The sequence below is a fragment of the Micromys minutus genome, assembly GCF_963924665.1.
Source record: "Micromys minutus genome assembly, chromosome: 9".
Lineage (NCBI taxonomy): Eukaryota > Metazoa > Chordata > Mammalia > Rodentia > Muridae > Micromys > Micromys minutus.
Window position 1 is genome coordinate 18,268,249 of NC_137978.1, and position 18,434 is coordinate 18,286,682.

An 18,434-nucleotide genomic window follows, 5' to 3' on the forward strand; every position below is an offset into this window, starting at 1 on the left:
AAGGAAGGAAGGAAGGAAGGAAGGAAGGAAGGAAGGAAGGAAGGAAGGGAGAAAGAGAGAGAAAGAAAAGAGAGAGGGGAAGAGAGGGAGGGAGGGAGAGAGAGAGAAACAAAGAAAGGGAAGAAAAAATTTCAAGGTATAGCACCTTCTATACCCACTGAAATGGAAGCTTCAAGCACGTGTTACACAGAGAAATACGGTAATTAAAACCACTGACATTTCAGATGGGCAGATGGACTCACAGATCCACTGCTCAATGGCTGTAGACCCTTCATAAGAAGCCTGACTCTTCTAGACTTTCCCACTGGCACTGAACCACTAAGACCCATGCCACTCTTGAGAGCACAGCAGCACTTAATACAGAGCCCAGGCATGCAATGTGCCAACAGGAAAAAAATACTGTGTTAATAATATCACAATTGTTGAGCAATAATTGGAGCATTTGGGAGGCTGAGGCAGGAGGATTGCTTTGAGTTGAGGCCAACTACACTTAGAGTGTGACTATGTCTCAAAATGAAACAACAAAGCAAACAAGACAGGAAAACAATTGTTACTGTTGATAATATCTCCTAAAGGAGAGCAGGCTGAACAGCCATTGTAACCCCCAAGGCTGCACATAATACTGCCAAATAGCATTTAAAGGCACATGATTCAGGAGGCAGCCGCAGACACCTCCCCACGATGGGTCCAGAGGGAGTGGAGAGGAATGTGCTGGACAATGAGGACATCCTGTGCACACACACAATTTTACAACCAGTCAAAGTAAACAGAGGTCACCCGGCTGGCAGAAAGCCAGCCATCTCAGCCCACTCAAGCAAGAGTCACCAGAGGCCCTAGGTATTAGAGAACCAGACGTCTGAGAGCTCACAGTGACTGAACTCTTAGTACCCCCTTCTTCTGTACTCCCCAAACACTAACCTAGCAACCCAAATTACTGGCCATTAATACTAAAGAAGCTGTTAGTGTTACCATTATCTACCCCTTAAAGAGGATGTTTAGATGATCCTGTATGTGTGTGTGTATACATACATACATATATATGTGTATATATATATATACACTTGATAATGTCACCTTTACTTCTGTAAAATGAGACAGAGTTTATGAATGATAAGACCATGTCCGTCACCTCTGAGATGTCCCTTTAGATGGTTAGGTCTCACTGGTTTCAACCATCCGAAAGCAAACATAGCTCCTTAAAGCAGCCAGTGCTTGCTACCCATGGTGCTCCAACACGTGCCCTGGGAGAGCATCAGGGAGCTTGTGCAGTAAGCACCAAGGCCCATACAGTTTAAGCTTCTAGTCTCCCATGTGCCAAGACAGGCAGGGCCTAGCCTGCTCCCGGCTACTCAAGGTACTAAAAATGAAGCGGACTCCATAATGAAGGCTGGCTGTAGGTTTTGTAAAAATGAATCGTAACAGTACATGTGAGGGAAGCATGTTCCATTAGCCTATGATAACCCTCCCTTTCTGCTTATTTTGTCTGAAAATGAAAATGTCTAAAATTATGAATAGCTGAGTGTATATTCTGAAGAGTCCTAGGATTTCTAAGTAAAGTGAGACTGTGTCTTTTCCTAAGCTATCATATTTATAATGAACATTAACTTTCTATAGATAGTATTATCTTTTATGCTGTTTAGTTTTGACAACTAGACTCATTTGAGAAGAGGGAACCTTAGCTGAGAAGGTAATTGCATCCAATTGTTTGGAGGCATTTTCTTGATTAATGATTGATGGAGTGGTACGCACAGCCTACTCTGGGATGCCGGGAAGGGGATGCTGGGAGATATAAGGCAGGCAGTAGACTGTGAACCTGGGAAGCAGGCCAGTAAGCAGCATTTCACCACAGTCTCTGTTCTAGCCCAGAGTTCCTGCTCTGGCTACCTTTCATGCTGGAGCACAAGCTCAAACTGAAATAACCCTTTCCCCCACCCAAGTTGCTTTTAGTTATGGTGTTCATCACAACACCAGAAACCTCATAGGATGTCTTGTGAATATATGTCCAGATTTCTGGCTTATAGTAGCTTCTAGCACTTACTACGTCCTTGTTCTCTGAGAAGCAAGATTCTATATATTCCTTTTAATTTCATTTTCTCTTCAAAATATAATTTTTTTGCCAGTGCTAGGACTTGAATTCAAAGCATTATGCATGCCCACATAAGGGCTCTGTACTCAGACCCAGCTCTCATTTTTCTCTGATCCCCTTAGATGTGTGTGTGTGTGTGTGTGTGTGTGTGTACTTGCACACTCTCCACAATAAATGAGTTCATGCATGCATGTGCCTGTTCCTGTGGTCTGTGTATATGATCTGTGTATCCCCTTGCCTCAAGTGCTGCTGGAATTACTGATAAAAATTCAGAAGGCTGGCCTGCTGCAGAACAGCCACCTGCTTGCTGTAATCCTAAGAAGGCCCCATACATGCCTGACATCCTTGCCTCTAGTCACTGGGAGGCTGAAGATGGGCCGATGAGGATGAACCTCTTGCTTGCTTTTCCTTGCTGTGTGTTGTTCAAGTTCTTCATTGCTTTATCCATGTGTCTCAGAGACCCCAAGCAGAGCTGTTCAACTGTGTGCCACATGGAGCCATGAGAGCTGAGGGACAGCACTGACCCTGTTACTCGAGGCGTAGTGCAAAGTGTGTGCCCCAGGGGAGTTCTCAGATCAACAAACAGCCAGCCAAGCCATCCGGGTCCTAAGCACCAATAGCAGGAAACCAACGCCACAGTCAGGAGATAGGACGTGTGGCTCTCAGCCTCCAAATGACACCTAGGGCTCAGTGTTCACTCACATGTCACAAGCTCCCTGGGGTGACACTTCTCAGGGCTGTGACGGGCAGTCCCATGTAGGCCCCTGACATTGCAGCTCACAGTGTTTGTATGACTAGGTTGACAGGTTTCAATCACCAACATCAGCACCCGCTATCCCTTTCTCCCGTTTAAACATTCCCCACTTCTACTCTGTGAAACAAGGAGGGAAAATGGTGCCTGGAATTAATAGAATAAAAACTGCTTCTTATAACATTTAAAATGTAAATAAATAAAATATCCAATTAAACAAACAGACAAAAAAAAAAAAAAAAAACACTGCTTCTTGGAATTTCAGCCCAGGACTGCAGGACGCCTGCCACAAATAGAGAAAATCCTGACTGTCATTTTTGTCATTTCTTCAATTTCTCACTCAGATCCCAACCAAGATCTGAAAGAAGAGTTCTTAGGGAAAAGCGGTTCCTCGGTGCAGAAACTAACACACACCAGAGTGTGTAAGGAACTGATGAGGTTCTGAGAGTGTGCATATTGCTAATGTTGCACAGTCAAGATGAAGACCACAATGCCTCAGACTCATGGGAATGGCAAAGAAAGGCAAACGCCTGCCCATGATCTGCGTGTGGATATTGACAGTATGCTCGGAACAAGTCCACAGAGGCTTCCTCCTCTCTCTAATTATAGCCTGAAACTAATCCTGTACAAGGACCTCCTGCCAAGATTAACTAAACCTGCCTCCTGCTTCAGCTGTATACAATATCCCTGCCTCCTGTTTCTGCTGTATACAATATCCCTGCCTCCTGTTTCTGCTGTATACAATATCCCTGCCTCCTGTTTCTGCTGTATACAATATCCCTGCCTCCTGTTTCTGCTGTATACAATATCCCTGCCTCCTGTTTCTGCTGTATACAGTAACCCTCACTCATCTATTCAGATGTATACAGTAACCAGACTCATCATTTAGATGTAAACAAGAAAGGCACTGAATTTCCAAGTTTTTGCTACTACTGGTGTACTCCACCAGACCCTCAGCCACTGGATCCCAGTTTTTCTCTATCATTTCTTTACACCCTTATTACACCTGTTAAGTCAACCCCTAAGCCTTGCAGAAAGCACAACACCAGCGGTGACTGACTGGTGAGCACCTTAGGAGCTGATGGGCCCTTGATCCCTAGCTGCACTTATGTGGCTTCTCCTGAGATGAATCAAGTTTTACCCTGTGGTCACCATAGCAACATGAACACACTGTAAAATACATTTCTGGGGCTGGACATGTTAAGTGACAGAGCATATGTAAGGACCTGAGTTCAATTCCCAGTAACAGACAGACAGACAGAGACAGAGAGACGACAGAAAAGAAAGGAGTAAGGAGATCTTAGAGAATAATTTCTCTTTAATTAGTAGGCAAAATAAAGGTCTGCCAATTTGCTTTCTCTTCTTTTTTTTTAATAAATAACAAATTTCTTGAGGATAATTCTAAATCTTGATGAATCTCAGAAATAATGCTATTCATGTCCTATTTTGGAGGATAAAGATTAATTCACTTAAAGAATATTTTCTCTCTATCCCAAATAAAGATTACCCTTTTATATTAAAAGTAACAATGTTTCCTGTGTTTAAATAACATCACCGAGTTCAGATTAATGACAAGAGTAGATATCTCTGGGTCTGGCATGGTGGTGTATGCCTTTCATTCCAGCCCTTAGAAGGCTTTGTGGATTCAAAGCCAGCCTGGTCTACAAAGTGAGTTCCAGGCCAGTCAAGACCCTGTCTTGGGGTCAGGGGAGCTAATGGCAGCCAATGGTTGTTGTCCCCAGAGTACCAAAATATTTATAAATATAGAAAAACACATATTGAGCAAGACAGGCATAGTAGTACATGCTTGTAAGTCACACACATTTAGGAAGAGGAGGCATAAGATGCTGGTCAAGTCTCAGCTCAGCTGCTTAAATAGTTCTAGTTTAGCCAGGACTTCATGCGACCCTGACTCAGAAACAAACAGAACCAAACCAGGAGGGCTGGAGAGATGCTCAGTGGTCAGTCACGAGTGCATATGGCTCTTACAGTGGATCCAAATTCAGTACCCAGCACCCACATCAGGAAATTCACGATTACCTGGAACTCCTGTTCCGAGGAAGCTGACATCTCTTTCTGGACCCCATGCACAACTGCATGCACACATGCACATTCCCACATACAAACACACACATAATTAAAAATAAAATACATCTTTTTTAAAAAAGACAGTAACTGCTCTCCCTGCGAACCCAGTTCTAGCCACAGTCATCTGTGACTCCAGTTCCAGAGGTTCAAACGCCCTCTTCTGGCCTGTGAGGGCACTGCATGCCCATGATACACAGGCATACACAAAGGCAAAACACCCATACACATAAAATAAAAATAAATACAACCTTAACTTTTAAAACTGATAAGTATATGTTCATTTTATAGATGTACATAAATCTGTGTGTATGTAATCTACTTGACTGATATTATACACACACACAATTGTACCATGTGCTTCCTGTAACCAGTATTTTCCACAAATACCCCCTCCCATTTAGGCTTCAAAAAACAATCAAACTTTTTCTATATTTACTTTATCTTTAGTTACATGTATGGGTGTGTGCACATGGGTGCAGGTACTCACTGAGGCCAGAGGTGTTGGACCACTAGGGCTGGATTATAGGCAGTGTGAACAGCCTAATATGGATTGGTGTGCACTGGACGACATGCTAGCAGGAAACCAAAGGACTTTGAAATACCATCCAAAAAGTTTCTTCTCCACTGGAAGTGTTTTCACACAAATCAGATCTCTGAGTTTTTGTCCCTACCATGATATGAGTTCTTCTCCAGTCATTTCTTCCTCTGTCAGCTCAGGTGTCCTGTGAGGTCATTAAACTGGTTGACAATAAACTAATGTAGGAGGAAGCTCGTCCCCAGCTGAGCTTACTCGAGCAGTAATTTGCTGATGGGTGTAATACACTGGTAATTTGATGAGTGTGTTACACTGGCAACTTGATGAGTGTGTTACATTGAAAACCCCATCTAGCAAAAGTCCTTAGCACAAGCTTACCTGTCATTCCGAAAGATCTTTGGTAAATACCTCCTGGGAAACCACATGGCCAAAGCACACATCAGAACCCAAAGGATGGCAAGTTCATCGAGCATCTGACCCAGGAAACTAAGGGTTGCATGGAAGTACACAGATCCAATTCCTAGAAATAATCACAACCCAAAAGATGAATACAGAACAGACTCACTGCTTCAGGATAGCCCTTCTCTGGGAGCTACCAGAATCACCTCTCAAGATCACTAACCAGATCACTCTCAAGAGAGAAAGGGAGTAGGCTGGAGAGATAGATGGCTCAGTGATTAAGAGCACTGACTGCTCTTCCAGAGGTCCTGAGTTCAATTCCCAGCAACCACATGGTGGCTCACAACCATCTGTGATGAAATCTGATGCCCTCTTCTGGTGTGTCTGAAGACAGCTACGGTGTACTCATATATAATAAATAAATAAATCTTAGAAGGAAGAAAGGCAGACAGAGGAGAAAGAAGGTTTCAAGTTGGGCTCAAACGTCAGCACATTCACGGCAAAGCACACTCTGTTTCCATCCTCTGAACCTTCCCGATAACAGGCAGTAAATCAAACTCAACACTATCTCTCGGTTAAGAATTCCCAAACTGCCGGAGAGGAAATGGAAATCGCACAAGTATTTCACAGAACAATGAGGGACCAAACGTCTAAATATTTTTCTTTAAGTCCGCTGGAGCCAGGTCTCATCAGACTTCAATTGTTTCAGAAGTTCTCAGAAGACCAGGCTAACGCTGGCACGCCACCACTGGCTGCCCCACAGATGCTGAGATATGTGATAGTACAGGCGGGCTTGGGAGCAATCCGGCACTCTAGAGTTCTTTTGGCGTCGGGGATCAATGGCTAAGACGTCAGAGTGACTTTAGTTTACAAAACATTGTGTTCAAGGTGGACAGGAAACACGTGGGGTCCCACTTCCTCCCTTCCAGTCCGGTTCCCACATGACTCCACTTACCCACTACAACTAGGAGAGTCCATATTAAGTAGATGCCGCTGTTGAAGCACGTGGCATACTGGCGGAACAAGCACATGCAGATGGGCGGTAAAATGAAAAACAAGACATTGCTGATCTGGGGGGAGAGAGAGACATGAAAGATGAGTATTAAGTAAAAGCTTAAAGCAGTAAAGATGCTTGTTCCAGGTGTGTCCTTTGCAAACCAGGGTGAATGTGGCCATCCGTGCATCTTGTGCGAGTTCTGCACTTTTTAAAATTGCAGACACGGAGCACGCGCAGGGTGGGGGAGGGGGAGGAGAGGAATGACACGGATAACACATCTTAAAGACCAAGAGCAAACGGGCTTCTTGCTGCCTCTTTTGAACGTAGGAGCAGCTGTAAACACCACCATCGGGGATAGAGGTGTAGCTCGGTGACAGAGCCCTGGTCTAGCATCAAACGCTGGGATCAGTCCACGGGTGGGAGTGGAGGGCAGTTACAAGAATAATACTCCTCTTCTGAATCAACAACTATTGCTTCCTACACAAGGAGCGTGCTTTTGCTTCCCTGTTGGTTTTCTTTTCCTAATCAAAACCTATTTTTATAAGAAAATCAAGTTTGTACGCTTCTTTCCAGCTTTAAAATATGATCATTTTTGCTAGGCAGGGTGGTACGGGATAGTGATGCTAGCACTCAGACTGAGGCAGGAGGGTCAGGAGTTCCAGGATAGATTCAACCACATAATGAGCCTGGGCAATATGAAGAAACTCTGCCACTCCCCCCCCCCCACCTCCATGTTACAAAAACAAGAGAAAAAAATTGTATTTTAACTTGCAAATTTTATTTGTACTTAAACCTATTACGTTTCCAAGAAGCACTCAACTCTTTAAAAATCAATAATGTGTTACATGAATATGTAATCACTATTAAAATATTATTAGCTTAGGAAGATAGCTTGTGCCTATATCCCAACTTCTTGAGAAGCTGAGGCTCAAAGACTGTGAATTTGATTAGTTGAATTTAGGGAACCAAAATTAAATGAATAAATAAATAAATAACCACGGGACAGAAAGATGGCTAAGCAATTAGGAGCACAAGGGTACTCTTCCAGACCTGGGTTGATTCCCAGAACCCACGTTAAGGTTCACAACCTTAACTCCAGTTCCAGGAGATACGATGCCCTCTTCTGGCATTCACAGGCAATGCATGTATGCAGTGCACAGCCATACATGCAAGCAAAACACCCACACATATAAAATAAAAATAAATATTTATTTTAAAAATACAATAAAAATACTAGTAAATAAATGAAAAAATATTAAATATTTAAAACAGAATATTTAATTATATTTAAATATAAACTATATTTAATATAAAAAAGTTTACAACATTTTTATTTTATCATGAAATATTATATATATTTTGGTTCACAGTAAGTCTTTTAAACCCAATGTAAAATTCACACATATAACAAGTCTCAGTTTTTAGCTGCATCTTCTGTGTTCAGAAGCCATATTGTAGAGCACAATTCTACCTCACCCAAAACTTTTTTTAAATATTTATTTACTTTACGTATTTGATTACACTGTAGCTGTCTTCAGAAAAGGATGCTGGATCCCATTACAGATGGTTGTGAGCCACCATGTGGTTGCTGGGATTTGAACTCAGGACCTCTGGAAGAGCAGTCGGTGCTCTTAACCACTGAGCCATCTCTCCAGCCCCTAACTCTAAGTTTTAAGAGCTGGGACTATATTCGGTTGTAGGATGCTAGTCTAGTATTCAATCTACAGAATCACCACAAATAGTAAAATAAAATAAAGGAATAAATAAACAGTGGGCTTCTGAGGCTCTTTATTCTGTTTCACATTCCTGTCGACAGTGTACACAGGTTCTAATTTGTGCCCAAACCTACTGCTTGTTTTTAAAGTAAGGCCATCCTGGAAGGTGTGCAACAGTAGGGACATGTAGCTCTCTAAGCGTCATCTCCAGCTGCTGAGTGAGGTGCTCTCAGTCCAGGCCTGTGCATGCCGAAGATAGCATCTAAGTCTAAACGGTCTTTAACACTGGAGGTGATGTGGTGGGAGGCACACAAAGACTTGGGGAAACAAAACAAGTGACTCAGCAGCGGCCCAACATCCTCCTCTGGATTCCTCAAGCAGTAGACATGCATGTGGTGCACACATACGCATGGAGACAAAACACCCACACACACGATATAGAACAAACAAATCTTTAAAAATAATATTAGTAGTAATAATAATATTTTTAAAATAAAAGAGCCAAGCCTGCTTGCTCATGCCTATAATCCCAGCTAATCTGGAGGCGAGGAAGGAGGCTAAAGAGGCCCCCGATTAACTTAGTGAGACCCTGTCTCAAAATGTAAAAAAAATCAAAAGAGCAAGTCTGGCAAGAAGCTCCATGGAGAGAGGCATTTGCCCCTAAGCCTGACAATCAGGACTCAATTCCTGGAAACCATCGGTGGGAGGGGAAATCCGACTCCCTTAATTTGTCCTCAGACCTCCACAGACTTGCTACAGCAGGCAAGAAGTCACACACATACGCACTCAGTAAATAAATAAAAAGAGGGCTGGGGGCTATAACTCAATGATAAAACACTCCCCCAGCAGCTGTGGTGCCCTGGGATCAATACTTAGCACTGTCAGAAAAATTCAGGAATGAGTAGACAGGGTAAGGGTCTTAGGGTTTCTTTTGCTGTGGTAAAGACCATGACCAAAGCAACTTGGGGGCGGGGGAGGCTTTATTTCCTCTGAGATTTCTGAGAAACTGCCCATCATTGAAGTCAGAGTATGAACACCAGAGAGGAGGAGCTGAGACAGAGGCCATGGAAGAATCTGCTCACTCATTGCCTGTTTTCTTATAGCACCTAGGGTCACCAGCCCAAGGGGTGGGCCCCACCCACAAAGGACTGGGCACTCACTCCCACAGCAATCACTAATTAAGGAAGTGCACTACAGATCTCTCCACAAGCCAATCTCACAGGAACATTGTCCCAACAGAGAGTCCCACTGCCCAAGTAACTCTAGCTTTTATCAAGTTGGTGTACGACTAGACAGGACAGTGAAGCAGAAAAGGAAAACACACAATCAAGGGCAAGAGGGCTTCCAACAGAACGGTGTGACTACTCCTGTTGGCTAATATAGAAATGCGGATTAAACGAGAGCTCAGAGGAGCCATGTGGTCACCTGAACCCAGATGAAGAGAGCCAGACATCAGAAACCACGCTGGAAACATCTTGATACAATGTGTCCCAGCAGGGGCTGGGGAGATGGCAGAGTCAGTGAATGTTTGCCAGACAAGCATAAGGACTTAAGTTTGGAGATGATTTCAGCTTGAGTTTCATACGCTAGGGGAATGTAAATACAAGGGAGATGAAGGAGGAGCAAAGTGAAAGAAACAGAAAAATGAGTTGGAGTTCAATCTTCCTCCCTCTTGTTCATGGGCAAGCACTTCCTCTCAGGAACATCCTAAGTTAAAAACTCCTTTCTCTCCTTCTTCCTTATCCCAGAGATAACCCTGTTTTGGATGCAAATCCTCTTTTTCTTGGCCCTTATATGAATAAGGTAAAATACCCACACTGCAACGCAGTCACCCCGTAACCCTGTCATCAAGGATTCAACTCACTGCTGAGCGCCGCTGCAGGTGGCAGGAGGGGCTTTTGCTTGGTTGGTTGTTTTGTAGCTATTGGGGGGGGGGGGACACCAGCTTAGAATGCTGGAAGACATCATGCACTTGGGGATGTACTAGCTTGTTTGTGGTAGGATCTCAGGTCGCTCAGGCTGGCCTTGAACCCGCTAAGTAGCCAAGGATGACCGTAAACTCCTGCGCTCTCACTTTCCCCTACCAGGCACTGCGATCACAGGCACCTCAGAACATGCCCAGCTCTGTCACGCATCTTGACCTTTACTCCAATGTATCTCTGTCACCTGAATGCCTATTAATATCCCTCTCCTCTGCCAAGTGCGACTATGACCGGCCAGCTGTGCATTACATGGCCCTGTAGATTCGTATTACCACAGGCAAGGGACACTCCTGACACTCATAAATGCGTTCGTGTGATATTCATGAAGGCATGAGTTCATTTACTACACCTGTATCATTATTTATTGTCTATTATTTTATTTCTTAAGCTTTTGAGCAAGGTCTCATAGTGTAGCCTGGGCTAGTCTCAAACCATAGCAATCCCCCGTGTCAGCCTTTTAAGTGCTGGGATTAAAGGAATTTCCCATAAGTCCACATTACTTTTAAGTTCACATATAAATTCCATTCCAAGCTCTATTTTGATATATGCTCCAAACTAACACCAAAATCACATTTTTAAAAACGATTTACTTATTTATTATATATAAGTACACTGTAGCTGTCTTCAAACACACCAGAGAGGGCGTCAGATCTCATTACAGATGGTTGTGAGCCATAATGTGGTTGCTGGGATTTGAACTCAAGACCTTTGAAAGAGCAGTCAGTGCTCTTACCCACTGAACCATCTCTCCAGTGCCCCTTTTCTTTAAACTTCTAAACAACCTATCTGCCAAGGCTTGCTGGGTACAACTTTTCATTTTAGAGACATCAATATATGGAAAGGAAAAGCTCAAATTAGAGGGTGACTGTTCTCAAAACAAAAAGAGGAAGGAATACCAAAATAAATACAGAAAGACAAATGAATTACGGTTAAAGACAGACTCTGTGGCTCCATCTCTACTGAGAAACAAACTCTCCTTCAAAACGATTTGGGTCTCTAAAGTTGATATGGCAGTTCAGCCAAAAGGAGCTTGTTTTAAGTTTATTGCTGAATTATCCCTTAAATATGTGATTTGCTTTCTGTCTACAGACATTAAAAAAAAAAAAAAAAAAAAAAAAAAAAAACCTAAGGAAAAAACCACAACTTCAAAATGCATTAATTCTTTCCTTTAAGAGTTTTTTTTTTTTTTTTTTTTTTTTTTATTCTGTGGATTCCTGTCCAGCATTTGTTTCAAAACCATCTCAAGAACACACTGTGCTCTCTTCCTGATGTATTAGAATGAGCCTTTCCCATGAAATGGGAGGAGTCTGAACAAAAGGCATGGGCAGGAAGCGTGCTGAACATCGTTCAGGAGCAGCCTAGGATGCTACAGGTATTGTCTGTGTATCCCAATTGTGTTCACAATTCCTAGTCCTCCACTGTCTTACTCATGCCTGTGGGGTAGCCAAATATCCTGGTTTGCCAGGAACTCAGTGGGTCTTCCATGGCACAGGATTTCCAGTTGTAAAACTAAAAAAAAAAACGGACAGCAGAGATGCTTGCTGTCACACCCAAGGACCTGAATTCTATCCCTAAACCCAAATGGTAGGAGAGAATTAATTCCAACAAGCTGCACTCTGACTTCCACATGTACACAATCACAGACACACACACACACACACACACACACACGACAAACAAACAAATAAACAAGAGTGGAGATATAGCTCAGGAGTTAAGAGTGCTGATTGCTCTGGCAGAGGACTCAGGTAAGGTTCCCAACATAGCAGTTTACAACCCTCTGTATCTCCAGTTCCAGAGGGACCTGATCCCCTCTTCTGGTCTCCATGGTCACTGAATACACATGGTGCACACACATAGAAGCAAACATCCATACACATAAAATGCAAAGAAATCAAAATAAGCGAAACAGAAATGCATTTAAAAATAATTATTTCAAGCTAAACATTTAGGGTAAGTTTCCTCAGGTGCGTGCTTGCAGAGCCTCCTCCCAGCCCCACAACGCACTCCTCAGTGCTGTTTAATAACATCTCAACAGTTTGTGTGCGCCACTATTACGGACCCCTGTGCCCAGTGACTGTTTCCAGAGCTGGTTCCCGTGACAGGCACACAGCAGAAAATGCTTAGGCAGGTCTCCAGCCGGGCATAGTCTGCCCATCAGATAGGGGAGCCAGACTTGGACACGGAAAGAAAGTGTCGTTTTCCTTTTTTGTGATAGTTGAGTGGAGAGGAGAAGATAAGAGGCCATGGGCTGGTTTTATGCTCATATTTCAATTTTTTCTACACTTATTAATTTCTGTTTTCCAAGTCACTGGTCAGCAACAGAGCCTTCAAAGGCCAGACCCAGTGATCACAAAGCAGCCTCCATTTTTCTCCAAAGCAGCCTATGTGGTAGGAGCCCCCAAGGGAGCCAGTACTTGGGATGCTGAGGCAGGATTTCTATGAGTCCCAAGCCAGTCTGGGTTACAAAGTGAGTTCTAGGCCACTTTGGGCTATAACATGAAACTCTGTCTTAAAAAGCAAAACAAACCAATATCATTTCAACCCAGCAAAGGTTCTATATAGAAACAAACAAACAAACAAAAACAAAAACCAGTATCCTAGGCTTAAGAGTGAAGGGCAGGAGTAAGTTCTTTTTGTTTTTGAAACAATGTATCCCCGACTGTCTTGCAACTTGCTATTTAGACCAGGCTAGCCTAGACCTCTCAGAAACTTACCTGCCTTTGCCTCCTAGGTTTAGGTGAGGACTCCTTGGAAGAGAGATGTTTTTATTTGTCTGAAGCCAAGGGACTGGGACCGCAGTGAGAGAGCGCGAGGAAGCTGTGTTCTCTCTTTGCTGGGCTAGGTAGCAATAGTAATCACCATTTACAGTGAACATTTCCAAGCCAGGCATGACCTCCCACACCTGTAATTCCAGCACATGGGGAGCAGAGGCAAGAGCACCAGGTATTTAATGCCATCCTTGGCTACATAGGATGTTCGAACTCAATATGAGCTACATGAGATCTTGTGGGTTTTAAAAAATCAAAATAAAGTAAATAAATAATAGATAAAGTGAACACATTGATCTGGGCAGGTGTTAGATGCCTGCAATCCAAGAATTTTAGAGAGTGAGGCAGGAGGATCCCTGGAAGTTTTAGGTCAGTGTGTTTTTATATCAGCAGGTTCCAGGTCAGTCGGGACTACTGACTGGTAAAACTATATCCGAAAATAAAGGCAGAAAAAGAAAACAGTGAATATTCTCAATACAACAATCTTCCTATGAGAATTCGTTAAGCACATCTATGTGACCCAGGTATATATCTCAGAAGTAGAATGCTTGTCTCACATGCACAAGACCTTAGGTTGGATTCCCATTGATTTTTTTTAAGTATTTTCAAATGTGTGGACTTTCTCTGTATCCCTCTTCAAAAGCCAAAATGAAAACTGTAACACTTCCAGGAGCATCCCCAAGTGTTCATTAAGAAGGAGTTAATTAGCTAAGTGAATCAAGGCCAGTCTGTTATAGGGAGCATGGTTCAGACACTGTGAAGAGGCCCAGTATGACCACTGGGAGCACAGAGGTCTTTGCCCTCAGAGATAAGCACTAGAGAATCCAGGAATTTTAGACATGTAGGGAAGACTCTTCAATGGAAGAGATGTAAAACCCAGTTTTCACCCAGAAAGCTAGGAATGGGGTGACTAATAGCCTAGGTTGTCCTTGTGCTATCTGTGTGCCCTGAGACTGCCCTAAGTTTCTGCAGCCAGGACCAGAGGGAGCTAATAGCTTAGATGACTTCCAAGCTGTCTGTTCTACATGACCAAGACCAACCCAGATCCTCCTCTGGGCCCTTAAGGTAAGACCTGTAGCCTATCTAGAGACTCCATCTTCATGGAAGGAGTGACATATACTTTGATAAGGGTTTCTGTGAAATTACGTCTCCTTATGCACATGAGATTGTGTGTCAGGAAAGTTGTTATAAATTGCACTGTACTTAAATATGCCGAAAATACTCTACAAGTCTGAGCCAAAACTAGCTACAGAGTCACGTTCAGCTAGATTCTTTCTTGCCTCATGTGGACCATTGCTTTGCTGACAAGAGTGTTTGTAGAGACCCTCACAAATGATCACCTCCAAGAAGTGCTTTGGAAAAATAAGTAATGAGCATACAGTTTTTTCCATGTGATTTCAGTTGAGCCAAAAAAACAATTTTGAGTGTGTACAAAAGCAATATTCATATCTGGCATGTAAACACAAAACCTATATGTTGGGAACTGACCCCAGGCTTCATGCATGCCAGGCAAGTACCCTACCTCTGACGTACGTCCCTAGCCCTTTCGTGTGCTTTCTATGTGCCCAGGAAATAAAGACTGAGAGGATGCTGAAGAATAATCGTCACTTTATAACTTCCACATCCTAGTCTACCATGACTGGCCTGCAACTTACTTTATGGACCAGGCTGGCCTTGAACTCAGAGACCTGCCTGTCTCTGCCTCCAGAGTCCTGGGACTGAAGGCATGTACCCCCATCTGGCTGAAACAAATTGTTTCTGTTTTTTTTTTTTTTTTTTTCTTCTGTTTTTCATTAAGCATATGTGTGTTATTCTGAAAGAAGACAGTTTCCGTATGGGCGTTTTTAAGTTACGCACTGATCGAACAGTATATATCATGCTAAGCACACAAATATTGGGTGTTACATTTACAAGGTAACTTAGTCAGAAAGGCTGTTGTAAGTCATTTCTTCACTTTGGCAAGTAATATAAACTAAATGGGCCCTTGCTGCCCTCCTTTATCTAATGCATACACGGCAAATGATGGTAAAGTACCCAGTGGCGCCACAGCACAGCAAACGACCAAGCGTAGGCAGTAGTTACTGATGCTGTATCACCTGTTACCCTTTAAGACTCGTTAAGAAGATTCTAGACTCCCCCCCCCCAGTATTCTCTCCCTTTGTCAATTGTTTTATTTTTTCTCAACTCCTTTAAGTTTTTCTCAAAATTGATAATGATTATCAGTTTCTCACAAAATAGATAATTAAGCCAGGCATGGTAGCTCACACTGAAATCCCAGTGTTCTGGATCTTGGGACCTTTGAGGACAGTATCAGCTACAAACTATGGGTCAACAAAGTGAGTTCCAGTCCAGCCTGGGAGACAGGGAGTCATCTTAATGAGATGAACAAGGTGGAGAATGCCTTTAATCTTAGCACTCTGGAGGGAAAGCAGGCAGATCTCTGTGAGTTTGGGGCTCAGTCTGGTCTACATAGTGAGATCCAGGCCAGCCAGAACTACATGGTGAGACCCTGTCTCAAAACAAATCAACATTGAACACCTGCTGTCTCTTATGAAGACCTTAGGATATGTGTATCATCAACAACTCATTGGTTTTCTCTGTGCATGAACGAAAAAGGCCCAGGAAAGCCCTGTAATAGTATCAGCAGATCAGCAGAGCTACAGTGAGAAGAAACAGGTTCTGGGCACTTACCCTCCCCAGCTAGCCTGACCAGCTATTTCTCTGTGACTCTCCTCCACATTCCAGAGAAAACTGGGGGAGGGGGGCTCGTTATTCCCAAAGAGAACATTTGCCAGGTAGATGGGCTAGCTTAACAGCCACAAACAACTCTTTTACGCAACAGTTTTGCACTCACTGTACACAGTTCCAGTGGGGTTAGCCAGATGCAATGGGCTGTTTGAAAAGCCAAGATAGGAGGACCTCAAGTGTAATCCCAGCCTGGACTACAGAGAAAGACACAGTCAGAAAGAGAAAGGCTAAGAGGAGGGGGTGGGTGGGAGGGGACAAAGAGAAGGGAAAGGAGGAAAGGGAAGGGATGTCAATTGCCTTCCTCGGGCCCTGGGGGCTTTTCAAGTCTGGCTCAGAGTAGCTGTGCACGAGCTTTGGGGGGCTTTATGAGGGCTCACCCTGGCTGAGAGCTCTCACACTCCACAGATGGCCAGGCGGGTGTGCAAGATCCCAACCAACCTGTCATTCCTTTGACTCTGGTGCATGCTTTAGAGTTTCTCGGTGGTTCTTCACTTGTTGCTACTGAGTGTTTCTCCTGCGCTTCCCCAGCTGCCCTGCTCCCACCTCTTCTGTTGGGGCCTGTATATTCTAGGGAGCAGCATGCCCCCCAGCAGGTTGGATAAGAGGAAAAGTGTGGCTACTTCCACTAACTAGATCTTTCCCTACGTCTCTGAATGTCAAAGGTCGGGTTTCGTTGAGCAGTTAGCCTGGCCACACAAAAAGAAGTGGGGGGTGCTGATGTGGAGGCCCACCATGCATTTTAAGCATTGAGGGCTGAGGATTCTGGGTCGTAGTAGTAGACATCCCAGCACGCTGCTCAATAGCCTAGTCTTTTCGCCACGGGAATACAAGAGCAATACAAACAAAAAGGGGGAGCTGGAGGATCAAACGTAAGGGACAGGGGTTTCCTTTTATGTAAAAGGAACTGGAGGTCTAGCCAGGCAATCAGGCCTGATTCTTGTTGGAGACATTCTTTCCAGAAATCCAAAAGGGGGGGGGGGGATCCTAAATAACAATCTCAAACTCACAGTGACTCAAACCAAGAGTTCCTGTTTTCTGTGTCTGAACAGCAAAACAAACAAACAAACAAACAAAAAAGATAAGCAAGAAAAATGACCGTGCAAAGTCACACTGGGTACCAAGTCCTGAGCGATGGGTTCAGGGGAAAAGCAGAAACATTTCCTCTCCTAGGGACAACCCTTCCCTCTCACAAAGACCTAAATCCCAGGAATTCTGTAAATTTCCGCTTGTCCATATCTAGGGACCTAGGCAAGTCCAGAAAACCCACCCATTAACACTCCCAACTTCACTGTCACCACCAGAAGCTGGCTCAAAACTGGTCTCTAAAGGCAACAAGAAAAAGAACTCATAGTAATTAACTTGATTCTGAACAAAAAATAATTCGATCAATATTGTCATAGTTTAGTGAAAAAGACATGCCGACTTGTGGGAGTGGCCCCAGCCCCTGGACGTGTCCAGGGCTCTCCTTTCTCAGGGGGAGCCCAAAGCAGGTATTCAGCGCAAAAACGCACAATGAAACCCAGGTGCGTCACGCCACAAAGATCCAAGGCAGGAGGAAGCCCCTGTGGACTCACGTCCCCAAAAGACCCAAACTGGAAGAATGGGTTGATGCGGACCCTTGGCTCCCGGACTACGAGAGACAAACGAGACAATAGAGCCGTAAAGAAGAAAATGACAGGAAGAGCTAGAGGAGCCCTGGAAAGGGACGGGAGAGGGGTGCAGAAAAGGATCTGGAAGAAGCGCCCGGAGAAGGGGGCGTGGAGTGACTCTGCCTCAGACGTCCATGGTCATCCACCGCCCGCTTCCAGGCGCCGCCGCCACGGGAACAGCTCCCTCCCTCCGCCCGTCCGCCCTGCCGCTCCCGCGTCCCGCACCGTGTTGTAGAACTCGGCGATGGCAGGCACGATGGTGTAGTTGTCCTCGCACCAGTCCACCTCCGAGCTGCCAGCCTGCAGCTGGTCCCACCAGTGCGGGGTGCCCATGGCGGCTCTTGAGCATCGGAGCAGCTTCTCCGCTGCGACGACCGGCCCGAGCGGCTGCGGGGCACACTGTGCTTCTGCGGCTTTATGCGGTGCGGGGCAGCCTCCGGATACGGCGCCTCCCCGCCGGCCTCCCGGGCCCGGCTGCGCCCGCCCGCCACCGCCGGGGCAGACTCGCCCCAGCCCCGCCCCCGGGAGTCCCGGAGCACGGTGGCCACGCCCACCCGGGGCGGGACCTGACAGCGAGCCCCGAAGGTTAAAGGCTTGGGTGGAAGCCGGGCCGGGACCTTAGCCAAGGTTGGTGGCAAAGACCTTCAGAGTCGCTCTTGTCCGCGTGCGTCCAGGTTGTGTAAAGAACGCCAGAGTGGCCCCTACCCTTTGCA

At 44.7% G+C, this 18,434-nt stretch overlaps 1 protein-coding gene across 3 annotated transcripts in view; it reads right to left on the reverse strand.

The window, feature by feature from the left end:
* The window catches only part of ACER2 (alkaline ceramidase 2), a 39,460-nt gene extending 21,279 nt beyond the window's left edge, over positions 1-18,181 (reverse strand). For all 3 annotated transcript variants that reach the window (XM_080920931.1, XM_080920930.1, XM_080920932.1), the window contains exons 1-3: positions 17,947-18,181; positions 6,815-6,929; positions 5,839-5,980 (exon numbers count right to left, since the gene is read on the reverse strand). In XM_080920931.1, the coding sequence (XP_080777057.1) occupies positions 5,839-5,980; positions 6,815-6,929; positions 17,947-18,054 (365 nt within the window). In that variant the 5' untranslated portion in view covers positions 18,055-18,181. The remainder of the gene's footprint in view (positions 1-5,838; positions 5,981-6,814; positions 6,930-17,946) is intronic.
* Between the last annotated feature and the right edge of the window lie 253 nt (positions 18,182-18,434).